General features: G+C 44.4%; 1 protein-coding gene across 5 annotated transcripts in view; it reads left to right on the top strand.

Moving 5' to 3' along the window:
- Positions 1-13675, top strand: part of PPP1R16B (protein phosphatase 1 regulatory subunit 16B) — a 187648-nt gene that overhangs the window by 163590 nt on the left and 10383 nt on the right. For all 5 annotated transcript variants that reach the window (XM_053243464.1, XM_053243465.1, XM_053243466.1 and 2 more), the window contains exons 7-9: positions 5418-5543; positions 6753-6828; positions 10500-10629. In XM_053243464.1, the coding sequence (XP_053099439.1) occupies positions 5418-5543; positions 6753-6828; positions 10500-10629 (332 nt within the window). The remainder of the gene's footprint in view (positions 1-5417; positions 5544-6752; positions 6829-10499; positions 10630-13675) is intronic.

The raw sequence follows: 13675 nt of genomic DNA, 5'->3' as shown, positions 1-13675 counted from the left end.
TTGGTATCCAAAGATAAAATTCACTCTATAAAACATTAAGAACTCTATAAAACACTTTTATACCACTCTTTTGGAAGGGCGGTATAAATTTTTTAATAATAAATAATAATAAATAAATAAAAAGACACTATTTATGGTTACACTAGGGATCTTATTTTGATAGCAGCAGCAAGATATTTAGCTGTATTTTCAGTTGCTAATCTGAGCCAGATTAAAGATATGCAGTATAAAACTCCCATGTCCTACCAGGGAATGGGTTTGAAAGTGGAGTAATAAAAGGTTTCCTAATATCATTATAGGAAATATATTAGAATATGTTCCACTTTCAACAAGATCCAGGTCACAGGAAGACAATCTTAATTAAGGAGGGATGTTCTTAAAACGTCCCTCTGTAACAGCTGTAGGAAGATAGTTGAATAAAGTGGAGGTATAAGCTCTTCTGCATTTTGCTATATGACAGTAACCTCCTGCTAGATCTCCATTTGGGCCTATACCCCACTGTACCCTGCATTTGGGCCTGCACCCCATTTGTTTGATGAACAAACACGGTTTGCCTTTGGCAATGCTTCCTGAATATCAGTATGAACTAACCTACTTTTTATTTGTCTCTTAGCTTCTGTATGATCATATCTTCTCAGCTGGGGTAAGGAGAGTCCTATTGAGTTGGCTTTATGATTCAGCTTCTTCTGCCAGGACCTAGTATAAGTATCTGTCAGCATCAACACGAATACGACAAATATTTATATACCACTTTTCAACAAAAGTTCCCAAAGCGGTTTGCAAAGTTATACATAAATAAATAAATAGAAATGGCTCCCTGTCCCCAAAGGGCTCACAATCTAAAAAAGGAAACATAAGATAAACACCAGCAACAGTGCTGTGCTGGAGATGGATAGGGCCCATTGCTCTCCCACTACTAAATAAAGAGAATCACCACTTTAAAAAGGTACCTCTTTACTCAGTTAGCAGGGGAACAATACTAAATAACTGGTTGGGACTGGACATAGGTGTAAATGAATCCCAAAATTCAGGATATGTATCCAGCCAAGGTATCAATTGCGGGAAGCCCAACTCCTAATCTTAATGCAACATTCTTAACACATCTAGGAAGGAAGACTCAAAATACCTCTCGAGAACTTTGACTGACTTCTTTCCATTTCACGATTCATTCTCATGAACCAGAATCAAATGCCTTATAATAATTTTGTTCTCACTTTGGCTTTGTATACTGACAGAGCTGAGGGGACATGGCTTCCCCCTTTTGTATGAAAGAACTGAACCACAGCAGCTGATAGAATGGCTGCAACTTGTATTGCCGGATCTCAGTGTTGAATTAATGTTGTATCCCCTTTCCCAATTTTGAAAGTGCTCCTGTGTTCTCAATGGGTGAGTGGTTTGCCCTACATATAACTTATTACACAGGCAAATTAATAAATATACATTTGTTGTCCAGCAAGTACCATATAAATTAAATTGAAAAGTTTTATCCAAATGAGGTAGAATATATTGATGTCCTTCATGAATATGCTTTCAAAATGTACAATGACCACATTTGAAAGTCCCTTTATTGCTCGATGTTTTTTGGCTAGACTTGTGTGCTATATCTGCTCAAACTAACTTATTTTTTAGAGAAAAACCTCTCCTATAACTAATTATTGGACACAGACCACATCCTTCTGTATGTTCTACTATGTGCCAATGTTTATATATTATCTTTTTAATTTGGTTGGACAAATGGGTGTATTCCATACTCCAGTATATTTTTCTGTCTTTGTCACATTTTCACTTTTTGTTTTTAACAGTTCCTTTCTGGTTCTGTTTGAGATCTGGTCTACTTAACAGTTTGAATTAATTTCAAGGAATAGCCTCTATCTCCAATTTGCTCTAATTTATTGACTTCCGTTTCATATGTATTGTCTAGTATACAATTCCTACATAATCCTATAAAACTACCAAATGTTAAATTGTTTTTCAAAAAATTAGGATGATAACTTTTATAATGTAAATATGAATTTACATTGGTTACAAAGTTATTGGTTTCTTATAAATGGATACTTAATTAAAAGCCTGCCTTGTGTTTATGTAACCATTACATCTAGAAATGGTATGTTCCTTTTATCTGTGTGGCTAGTAAATTTAATGTGTGTGTCTACTATGTTGATCCACAGCATAAATTGTTGGAAAATCTCCTTTTTAAAAATTTAATTTAATTTAATTAACATAGTTTTATACCGCCCAAAACTCACATCTCTGGGCGGTTTACAACAAAACAAACAAACAAAAAGAAAAAGTTACAACATTGGTTAAAATAAATGACAACATAAAAATTAAAACATTAGTTAAAACAAAATAAATGATACAGAAGGCCTGTCCCCGAGCAGCCACCAGACGAGCTGGTGGCAACTGCAGAAGGAGCTCTTCTGATGATCTCAGTGTGCGGTGAGGTTCATGATGAAGAAGACATTCTCTTAAATACCCAGGGCCCAAGCTGTTTAGGGCTTTATAGGTTATAACCAGCACCTTGTATTTTGCCTAGAAAGTTATTGTTAGCCAATTTAGATCTTTCAATACGGGAGTAATATGGTTTCTCCGAGATCACCCAGAGACCAACCTGGCTGCCGCATTCTGGGCCAATTGTATTTTCTGGACTACACACAAGGGCAGCCTCACATAGAGCGCATTGCAGCCTGGAGGTTACCAGCATACGCACCACTGTTTTGAAGTCGTTTATCTCGAGAAATGGATGTAGCTGGCATATCAGCCAAAGCTGATAGAAAGCACTTCTGGCCACTGCCTCAACCTGGGATACCAGGGAGAGGCTTAGATCCAGAAGCACCCCCAGACTGTGTACTTGTTCCTTCTGGGGAAGTGTGACCCCATCTAGAACTGGCAGATCAAACTCATCTCCCGAGTTCCGACCCTGCACAATGAGTACCTCCGTCTTATCTGGATTCAGCCTCAGTTTGTTACCTCTCATCCAGCCCATCACCGACTTCAGACAGGCATTTAGGGAGGTTATGCTCTCTCTCAATGATGTTGACATGGAGAAATAGATTTTGGTGTCATCAGCATACTGATAGTAACCTGCACCAAATCTCCTGATGATCTCTCCCAGCGGTTTCATGTAGATGTTAAACAGCATTGGAGATAATACAGAGCCCTGAGGGACACCATACAAAAGTTCAAATTTTGAACAACAATCTCCAAAGGACACCATCTGGAACCTGCCCTAGAGGTAGGAGCGGAACCACTGCAAAGCAGTGCCGCCCACTCCCAGCCCTCTCAGATGCTCTAGAAGGATACTATGGTTGATAGTATCGAAAGCCACTGAAAGGTCCAAAAGGACCAACAGAGTCACTGTCAATTCCCAATTGGAGATCATGCATCAGACTGATCAAGGCAGTCTCCACCCCATATCCCACCTGGAAGCCAGTTTGAAATGGGTCTAGATAATCAGTTTCCTCCAGGACTGACTGGAGCTGGGAGGCCACCACCCTCTCAATTACCTTGTCCAGCCATGGAAGGTTGGAGACAGGCCTGTAGTTGCTCAACTCTGAGGGATCCAAGGTACGATTTTTCAGGTGGTCTAATAATTGCTTCCTTAAGACAAGGAGGCATCCTGCCCTCCCTCAGAGAAGCTGTCCTCTCTCTAACAGGAAGAAAATATCATCTATTAATTTTCCATAATACCTGATTTTAGAAAAATATGGATTGGTCGATGGATTTAATATGCAACTAGATTCTAACCCGAACATATATAAATTTGCTATTGAAGGCACTTACGCCCTCCGCCCAGTCACACCCACTGCCGCTTTAAGTCACCCCCACTTTAAATACTGGGTGAAATTTTTGTAAAGCAATATATTAAATGGCAGGCAGGATGCACATTGTGCAAAAAAAGTGGAGGGGGGGAATCAAACAATGTGGTGAACGTCATCTGAACAGCCCACAATATTACCCATAAGAATCAGCGGTGATGTTAGAATAAACCACTGTCTGGATAGTTCATGGGGGTGGGGGGTGTCTAACTTTACCCCTTGCACTATTTCCTTAATCTAGCCCTTCCTACAGCTGCTCTTAATTGTGGAAGGAAAAAAGATTGGTACAATACAAAAATAGGTACTCCATGGCTAATAGCAGCTTGTAGAAGGGTGTGTGATTAAATTAGGGAAAAGGTGCTGGTGGAAGCTAAATCTTTCCTCTTCTCAGCTTCATGGCCAGTGTGGTGTATGGTTAGAGTGCTGGACTAGGACTGGGCAGACCTGAGTTCAAATCCACATTCAGCCATAAAACTCACTAGGTGACTCTGGACCAGTTATCTATCTCTCCACCTAACCGACCTCACAGGGTCATTGTGGGGGTAAATATAAAACTGTGTACACTGCTCTGGGCTCCTTGGAGGAAGAGCAGGATGTAAATGTAATAATAAATAAAATAAATGATTCCAATTTGGGAAGAAGACGTAAAGCTGCTTTTTATCAAAGAATATATTTTTTTTTGCATACCCAGTCACAGATCTCTTGTGTTATGCTTATTTGTTGCTTCCATATATGGTGTTTTTTGTTTTAAATGAATTTGTAGCATGGCCATTACTTGTTCACATGGAGCCCTCTATTGGTTTCATGAAATCCTGCCCACGAGGCTTGAGATATGGATGGGAATGCATTGGTTTCTGGTATTGCTTCTATCCTAACCATGCACATTTATTTTGGGTCTTAGGATCAGGGACCAAACTGAATGTTGTTGCTTGGTCCAGTCTGGATTTGGATGAGAATCGTGTAATCCAAGATTAACAAACCATCTATGAACAATCAAGAATCTTACTAGTTATACAGGATCAGTCGTACTAGGGAATTAAAATGAACAGCCACATGCTCTGGGACCCAAATGTACAGTTGTGTTAAGGAAACCAAAAGGAACTCAAGCTGAGGAGGAAGAAGCAATGCTAGATCAGATAATGAAACCAGGAGTATGGCTCAGATTTGAAACTGGGACAGGCAAGAATGTGGCTTAGGTTTCTGGGTAAGGTGCAGAACTAAGTTCGTATAGCATGATAATGATATTTAGTATCTAAGTACATGAAAGCAAGATACTGTCATCAAGCTTAATTTATGGTTGCTTTTTAAAGAAAACAATCCCCGTCTCCCGTTCTCCCTGACTGCTTTGCTGCTTAATAAATTGCTTATTTTCCCAGTGGCTCACAAACCTTCACTAACGGGACCTACCCTGTTGGAGACCACCTCCCTGACATACAGCTTCATTTCAGATTGTGCCTCATAACCATACCCATCAGCCTCATGTTCCTCTGGCAAGTTTCCTGAAATCCAGTTCCATAGCATCTATTTGGGAATCACAGAGTGTTCGAAGCTTTTCTGAAATACAATTTAACAGCCACTGTGTTTGCTTTTCCTTTGCAGTTGCATATAGCTGCAGCCAATGGCTACCTGCATGCAGCAGAGATTCTTTTAGACCATGGAGCAAGGCTGGACCTCAAGGACTGGGATGGCTGGGAACCCCTCCATGCTGCCGCCTTCTGGGGACATGTATGTTTCCTTGCAAGGCATTTAAATATGGCTAGACCGATTTGTGAAGGGTAGCTCTGTCAATGACTATTAAGGTCAGGAAATTTAGGGCTGACATGGTAAAGGTAAAGTGTGCCATCAAGTTGGTGTTGACTCCTGGCAACCACAGAGCCCTGTGATTGTCTTTGGTAGAATACAGGAAGGGTTCACCATTGCCTTCTCCTGTGCAGTATGAGATGATGCCTTTCAGCATCTTCCTGTATATATCACTACTGCCCGATATAGGTCTTTCCCATAGTCTGGGAAACATACCAGCGGGGATTCGAACCGGCAACCTCTGGCTTGATAATCAAGTCATTTGTCTGCTGTGCCATTCGGTGGCAGGACCGATAAGAGGAAGTACTTTTTCAAACAGCGCATAGTTAATCTATGAAATTCTCTGCCATGGGATGTGGAGATGGCCACCAGCTTGGATGGCTTTAAAAGGGGCTTAGACAAATTCATGGAGGACAGGTCTATCAGTGGCTACTAATCTGGTGGCTAGCCTCAGAGGCACTACTAATCTGGTGGCCAGCCTGAGAGGCACAACGCCTCCCAATACCAGTTGTAGGGGAGCAACAGCAGGAGAGAGGGCATGCCATCAGTTCTTGCCTATGGGCTTCCCAGAGGCATCTGGTGGGCCATTGCATGAAACAGGATGTTGGACTAGATAGGCCTTGGGCCTGATCCAGCAGGGCTGTTCTTATGTTCTTAAACATGATGGCTAATGGAAGTTTGATGTTCAGAGGCAGCACAGTATGTCACTAAGTAGCAGTTTCTGGGGCCCAACATGAGAGGATGCTGTTTCTCTGCTTGTGGGCTCCTTGGAAGTATCTGGTTGGCCACTGCAGGATGCTGGACTAGATGGAGTTTTGCTCTCATCCAGCAGAGTTCCTATGTTCTCACCTTCCTTTGTATTATTATTGTTGTTATATTAAAATTATTATTTTTTATTTTATTATTTGCACTTTTGTATCACCAGCTTATAAAATCTCAAGGTGGTTTCCAAAGAGATAAATATAAAAAAACCACTGAGGCGATTAAAACCAGTTAAAACATGAACTAAATGCCTGGTTAAGCAGGTGTGTTCTTCAGGCCTTCCTAAAGGCCACCAGGGAGTTGTGTATGGCACATGGTCCTATCTGGGGAAACTTCTAAGAATGTTGCTCTCTCTCTCTCTTTTTATTCCAGATGCAGATGGCAGAACTGTTAGTGTCTCATGGTGCGAGCCTGAGTGCACGGACAGCCATGGATGAGATGCCAATAGGTGAACTGTCAACCTGTCCCCTTGTGGAGTTTCTAATTTTGGACAAATCAGTGAGACTCAATAGCCCTCTCCAGACATTGAAAAATCTCAGGGACCCTATACTCACCTGAGAGCACACCCTGAAGCCCCACCCACCCAGTGCTGATGCACTCAGCAGCCCCACCTGCCTGCTGCTCATTGGTCTGCAGCGACAAACACTGTAACCATGGGTTCATTCTGTGATTGGATGGCTCGAATCTACCTTTTGTAGATTCTCTTCAGACAAACCCTGTGAGTGTGGGCAATGGGTGGGCAGGGATTCTACGCACATCCACATGTGGGGGCAGCAGTTCCAGGCGTGCTCTCAGAACACCGTATGCGAGTAGGAACCTAGGAAGCTGCATTATAGTGAACCAGACCAGTGGTCCATCTAGCTCATTGTTGTCTGCCCAGACTGGCAGAGGCTCTCCAGAGACTCTTCAGGCAAAAGTCTCTCCCAGCCCTACCTGGAGATGCTACCAGGGACTGGACCTGGGACCTTCTGCGTGCAAAGCAGATGCTCTACCACCGAGCTACAGCCCCATCCAGAGGTGCTCTTCTGGGCCAAAGTCCAGGGCCTCCACAACCCCTGGGGACCCTGAAATCCTCTTGAGTCTGTCCTGGGTGGTGTGGCCATCTGGCCAAGCATGGCAGTGCTTAATTTTCAGGAGAGGTGGGCCTGCAAAGGCCTTTAGGTCCAGGCTCCAAAGTTACCTAGACCTCATCCCTTAAGGGGGATATCTTACAGCAGACAGTGTGCTCACACGTAGCCACTCATCCAAATGCAAACCATGACAAACCCTAAGGGGATTATCCTACAGGTAGTGTATCCCATTCCAAACCCAAGTGAACCCTGCTTAGCAAAGGGGACAGTTCATGCTCGCCACCCCAAGTACTGTGTCCCTGCTTTTTAAAAACCGTCTGAAGAGGGCTTCTTAGGCAGCCCAGTGACGTTCAACAGGCCCTGCTTCCTTTTATTCTTCCTGAAGTTCTGGAACCTGAATCGCCCTCTTAGCCTCTCCTGCCTTGGTGTCTTCAGTGTGGCCTGAATTCTGTACTACTGGGAAGATGTGGGTTGTTTCAAGGGCCTTTGGTGTTATGCCCATAATGATGTGGAATGGATCTTCACTGATTCATGATAGTCAGATTTAACCATGCGATCCTAAAAGAGGATGGTGGGGAAAGGGAATGAATGATTACAAGAAGGCTTCACAGACTAGGGTCGTGCACGAAGTGTTGCGCGCATGCGCGGGTGGATGGTGGAGAGCAGGCGCTTTAAAAGGAGGAAAGTGAGTCTTAACGAAAGGCTCCTCTGCTCTCCCATCGCAGCGCTGTCAGTATTAAACGCTGCGCTGTGCAGCTGCAGGGCTGCTCCCAGCAACCCACGGGTGGCATTGGCATGCACATGGCGTCCATGCATATGCAGACGCCATTTACATGCCGATACTGTCCATGGGCTGCTAGAAGCAGCCTTGCTGCGCTTAATGCCGACAGCACCGCGGTGGGGCGACAAAGGGGCAGTTAAGACCTGCCTTCATCCTTTTGAAGTGCTCGCTCACGCCCAGCTGAAACAGATCGGCGGGGGCAGCTCAAAGCATTTTGACGCCTCGAATTAGAGTCACCAAAATGCTTCATGCACATCCCTGCCACAGACTGTGTAGAAAATAAACTCACGCCCCATTTCTACGTAGAAGACTAGGAGCATAGGAAGCTGCCATATACTGAGTCAGACCATTGGTCTATCTAGCTCCGTATTGTCTTCACAGACTGGCAGTGGTTTCTCCAAGGTTGCAGGCAGGAATCTCTCCCAGCCCTATCTTGGAGATGCTGTCAGGGAGGGAACTTGGAACCTTCTGCTCTTCTCAGAGCAGCTCCATCCCCTGAGGAGAATATCTTGCAGTGCTCACACATCTAGTCTCCCATTCATGTGCAACCAGGGCAGACCCTGCTTAGCTAAGGGGGCAAGTCATGCTTGCTACCACAAGACCAGCTCTCCTCCCAACAAGACCAGTTGGGAGATTGTTTCAGAGTCCTGGGGCAGCCCTAGAGAAGCCCCGATTACAAGTAGCTACCAAATGTGCTGGCGGCAGCCGTAACCAGACCTCCCCCGATTATCTTAATAAGCAGTGGAGTTCATGGAGAAGAAAGCACTTTCTTAAATACCCTGGACCCAAGCCATTCAGGGCTTCGTAAGTAATAACCAGCACTTTGTATTTGTCTCAGAAACTTGTTGGCCGCCAATGGGAGTACTGTGGTCTGCTGCATTTTGCACCAACCACAGCTTCTGGGCTACGCACAAAGGCAGCCCAATCTAAAGCACATTGCACTAGTCAAGCCTGGATGTTACCAGCATATGCACCACACTGTTTTACTTTTCCTCGGAGACTGTCAGTGTAAGGCATTAGTAAAAATATGGCTTGTGGGGAGTGGTAAGAACTGTACAGTGTGCATCAAGAATTGCGGAAGGAAGGTCCAGATCATTGGAATTCATTAACAATATGAATTATCACTGCCCTACCTTAGGAGTCCAAAAGCCACATAATTATCAGATTCTCCAGGAAGCTGTTTGCATATTGGAGGACCTTTTGCTCCTTGGTAGAGCATCTGCTTTGCATGCAGAAGGTTCCGCGTTCAATCCCCAGTATCTCGAAGCAGGGCTGGGAAAAGCCCATCTGAAACTCTAGAGAGCTGCTGCCAGTCAGTGTAGACAATACTGAGCTAGATGGACCAGTGGTCTGACTCAGTAGAAGGCAGCTTCATATGCTTCTATGTTTGCATATGTCATAGAGCCAGATACCTCCCTGCTCTTCCCAGTTTCCTGTGCCATCTGCATCAACACCGTTCCAAGGAAGACGTGCCAGTGCTGACCACAGACTGCTCTTTGTACAAATATGCTCTTTGTACTTTGTATTGTTTTTATGCTTGTGTTTTAAATTTTTAAATCAGATTTTTTTTATATTTTTAGCTTGATATTTTAATTGTGTCATTTTTACAATCTTGTTTTTAAATTCTGCTGTAAACTGCCTTGGGGTTGTTTTAATGAAAGGTGGCATATAAATCTGACAATAAATAAAACAAAAATTGCCTCTTCCCCTGCAGTCATTTTAGGATGAAGATGGGTTGGCCTGAAGCCAGCCATGTCATGCCTCCCTTGAGTGCAATGGATGTTGGTGCACATGGGGGAAAGACGACTCCTCTTTTCGGTCCTCAATTCCTGGCATTGCTTTCCTTGTACTCTAGTTAATAGGCCGGTGCGGGTTGGAAAAATGGGAATTCTGACGTCGGAATTCTCAAATGGGAGTTCTGTGTGGGACCACAGTCCCGAGAAGCCCACTAATCTTCACCGCAGCTACAAAGGCTCTCAGGGAGAAGTCCACCCCGCCACCTGCCCAACTTTGCTGCATCAGCTAGCCACCCCCATGCCAGTGCTGGGCCACCAGTTCAAGGGCCCCTTTCACAGCAGGCTACTTGCCCCGTGCTCCAGTGCCTCCTTGGGGAGATGGGAATTCCGATGTCAGAATTCCTGTTTTCCCAGAGTGTACAGGCCTACTAGTCAATGCAACATGCAGGCAAAATGGCAGGTATCACGCAGCCGTCCTTTCGCTCTGCCACGGAGCAGCTGGCTTCAAGCATGTGGTTTTGTGCTTCTTTAGACCTGTGCGAAGAAGAGGAATTTAAAGTCCTGCTGCTGGAGCTGAAGCATAAGCATGATGTCATCATGAAATCTCAGATGAGACACAAGTCCTCCTTGAGCAGGAGGACCTCCAGCACTGGAAGCAGAGGGTGAGTAAGCCGGGGGATGTTGTCAGATTGGCTAGATCAGGAGTGGCTAACCTGAGGTTCTCCAGCTGTTCAACTACAACTCCCATGATCCCCAGACACAATAAACAGCTGTAGGGAATGATGGGAGCTGTAGTACAACAGCAGCTGGAGTCCTTCAGTTTGATGACCCCTGAACTAGATAAGTATATTTGTCTATCAGATAATGCACAGTGGCAAGTCCAAACTTTCACAAGTCTTGGGTCTTTCTCTCTCATCAATTTCTGTTTTTTCTTCCTCCTCTTCTCTTGCTTCCTTCCTGACCTGCAGCAAAATTCTCTGCGAGTTCAGGGGTTTTGTTATTAAAATACCCTATTCTGTTGATATGAATTTTTGTACAAGCTGTCGCTCTGTGACTGGCTCTGCTTCCCCAAGCATCCATTTTTGTGACTGACTATTTCCCCCTGGTACTTTGTGCTGGCAGGTCCCAAGGCTAAAGTAGCTACTAGAAGCCTTAAGTCTGCCCAACCGTACTCTGTAGGTCGCTGTTGAAATGACAAACACTGCACTGAAATGAAATGAAATTGCTGTTGAAAATGACCAATATTGCATTATTTCATTTTTACCCTGCCCTTCAGCCAAGAAGCATATTATAACATATTTGGTGTTCTGCCACAAATTCTTCTTTTTATTTTCACTACAACCATTTGAGCTGGGTTGGGGTTGATGGGAGTTGTAGTCCAACAACATATGGAGAGCAGGGGTGTGCAGAACCAGTTCAAATCATAGGAACATAGGAACCTGCCGTATACTGAGTCAGACCATAGGTCCATCTAGCTCAGTATTGTCTACCCAGGTTGCAGGCAGGAATCTCTTGGAGATGCTAGGGAGGGAACTTGGAACCTAGATGCTCTTCCCAGAGCGGCCCCATACCCTAAGGGGAATATCTTACAGTGCTCACATTTGGTCTCCCATTCAAATGCAATGGGAGACCACATGTGATCACATTCACATGGAATGTGATCAAATGCAGTTGTATGTACTTCATTTCAGTTCAATTGAAGAGGAGGGCTAAGGAAGTTGAACATCTCCATCTATTCCCAGCTTTTAAGAAAAGCTTGCTATTATGAGATGGGCGCCACCTAGTGGCCACATTTGGTCACTGGAATGTCTGTTTTAGTATGACTCATGCAGTTATCTTAGAAATTTACCCTGAGCATAAATATTGTAGTTAAATTGATTATTTAGTTCAAAGGAAGCAGCATCAGACTAGTTAGTCATGACTAAAGCACCCCTGGCATCAGTGAGACAAATTAGTCATAACTAACTTAAGCCCAATTAATTTCAGTGGGACTTGGTTATATTCTAGTCTGAATGCTGCCCATTGTGTATAAATATTTTCATAAATACAGTGGATGCTAGGTCCTGACAGATAAACACAAGGTATCTTGGACACCATTTAAGACAGATATCTTGTCTAGTACTAGTAGGAACTAGTACTGATCTTGCACGTGCCACTCAAAACACAGCTGAGCCCCTCTTCTGCCGTTGGCGTGATGTGTGGACAGAAATCCCAGTTCTAAGGTGTTTTGGCCCAACTTCAAAGTGACAAGCAGGACTCAAGAGCCCGAGGGGAAGAGCTGAGCAGATCCCTGTCACCAACACCAGCTATCGAGGCTCAGGCCCCAGTGGCAAGGGTGAATTGGAGAGCAAGGAGCTGGAAAACCTGAACTCAGACCCCCAGAGATGGTCCCTGCCAAGCTTGACTCAGACCTGCCCGAAACCTTTTGCCCTCCAGTGCCTGTTTGCAGATGCAGAGAATTAGGTATGTGCAAAACGTTTCAGGTACAGAATGAACTGTACCCAAACTGCCCATTTCGGGTGATTCATTGCCAGAATGAATCACCTCTGTTTCGGCTCCGAACTTCTTCCTTCTCCATTTTGAGTTCTGACATCTGTTTGAATTTCCCACATTTTTGCTTCCCACTAACTTCAATGCAAAAAGGTCTGATCTGAAGTCTACTTGAATTTGGGTTCCAGGGACAAGAGTGGGGTGGGGTGGTAGTTCCTAATGGGTGGAGGCTACCACACAAATTGTAGAGGGATTGGGCAAAGGGCTGATTTTTGGTTAATTGTTGAAGTTTTAGTGTCTTTGGGGCAGATTTGGGGCATAAAGTGGAATCTGGGGCAGAAGAGTGGGGTGGGGTGGTAGTGCCTAATGGGTGGAGGCTACCACCCAAATTGCAGAGGGATTGGGCAAAGGGCTGGTTTTTGGTGAATTTTTGAAGTTTACGCGGCTTTAAGGTTTCCCCCCATAAGGTATAATGGAGGTGTATCGCTTCACATCAGGGGGAAAGGGGTGGCCTAGAGTGGTGTGGGGTTGGTGGTAGTGCCCAAGGGGGGCAAGGAAGCTACCAGAATTTTTTCAAAGGATTTGGGCAGAGGGCTGATTTTTGGTGATTTGTTGAAGTTTACACATCTCTTTAAGGTTTTTCTCCATAGGGAATCATGGAGGTTTCAGCAGCCTTATAACTGCATTTGCGGGGCGCTGGGGTGGCCCAGAGCAAGTGACAGTGTTGTGCACATAGGGTGCCAACCACCCCTATGGTTTTCTAACCCATGGGGTACAAGGTTCTGTTGTTTCTGAGGTGTTCTGAGTGTAGATTCTCTGGTAGCATATGAGATTTTCAATACAAACCATGAATCTACTCTCATTTATTAATTCAGATCCAAATCGAATCTGGGGTGATTCAGATGGGTCAGAGTCAGACCCAAAAACGAATTGGTGGTGTTTTGATTCGGATCCAAATCGAAACACTGAAAATTCGAATTGCACACCCCTACAGGAAATGCATTGGCGAGAAGGGGTGTGTGTTTAGAAATAACAACGTAGCCCTCAGCTCCCTTTAACAATTGGCATCACTCTGAGTAGAGGGTGGAGCTTAAGAGGAAGTCAAGACCCAGAGACATTAAAAGGCTCTTTTGTAGCTGGGACACTAGGCCCATCCATACGTTACGTTCAACATTTGTACCATGAGTGTACAGTGTACATAGGTACGGTCATTCACAT

The sequence above is a fragment of the Hemicordylus capensis genome, chromosome 4 (genome assembly GCF_027244095.1).
Source record: "Hemicordylus capensis ecotype Gifberg chromosome 4, rHemCap1.1.pri, whole genome shotgun sequence".
Taxonomy (NCBI): domain Eukaryota; kingdom Metazoa; phylum Chordata; class Lepidosauria; order Squamata; family Cordylidae; genus Hemicordylus; species Hemicordylus capensis.
The sequence above is the reverse complement of the archived record's forward strand: the minus strand, read 5'-3'. Positions and strand labels throughout refer to the sequence as shown.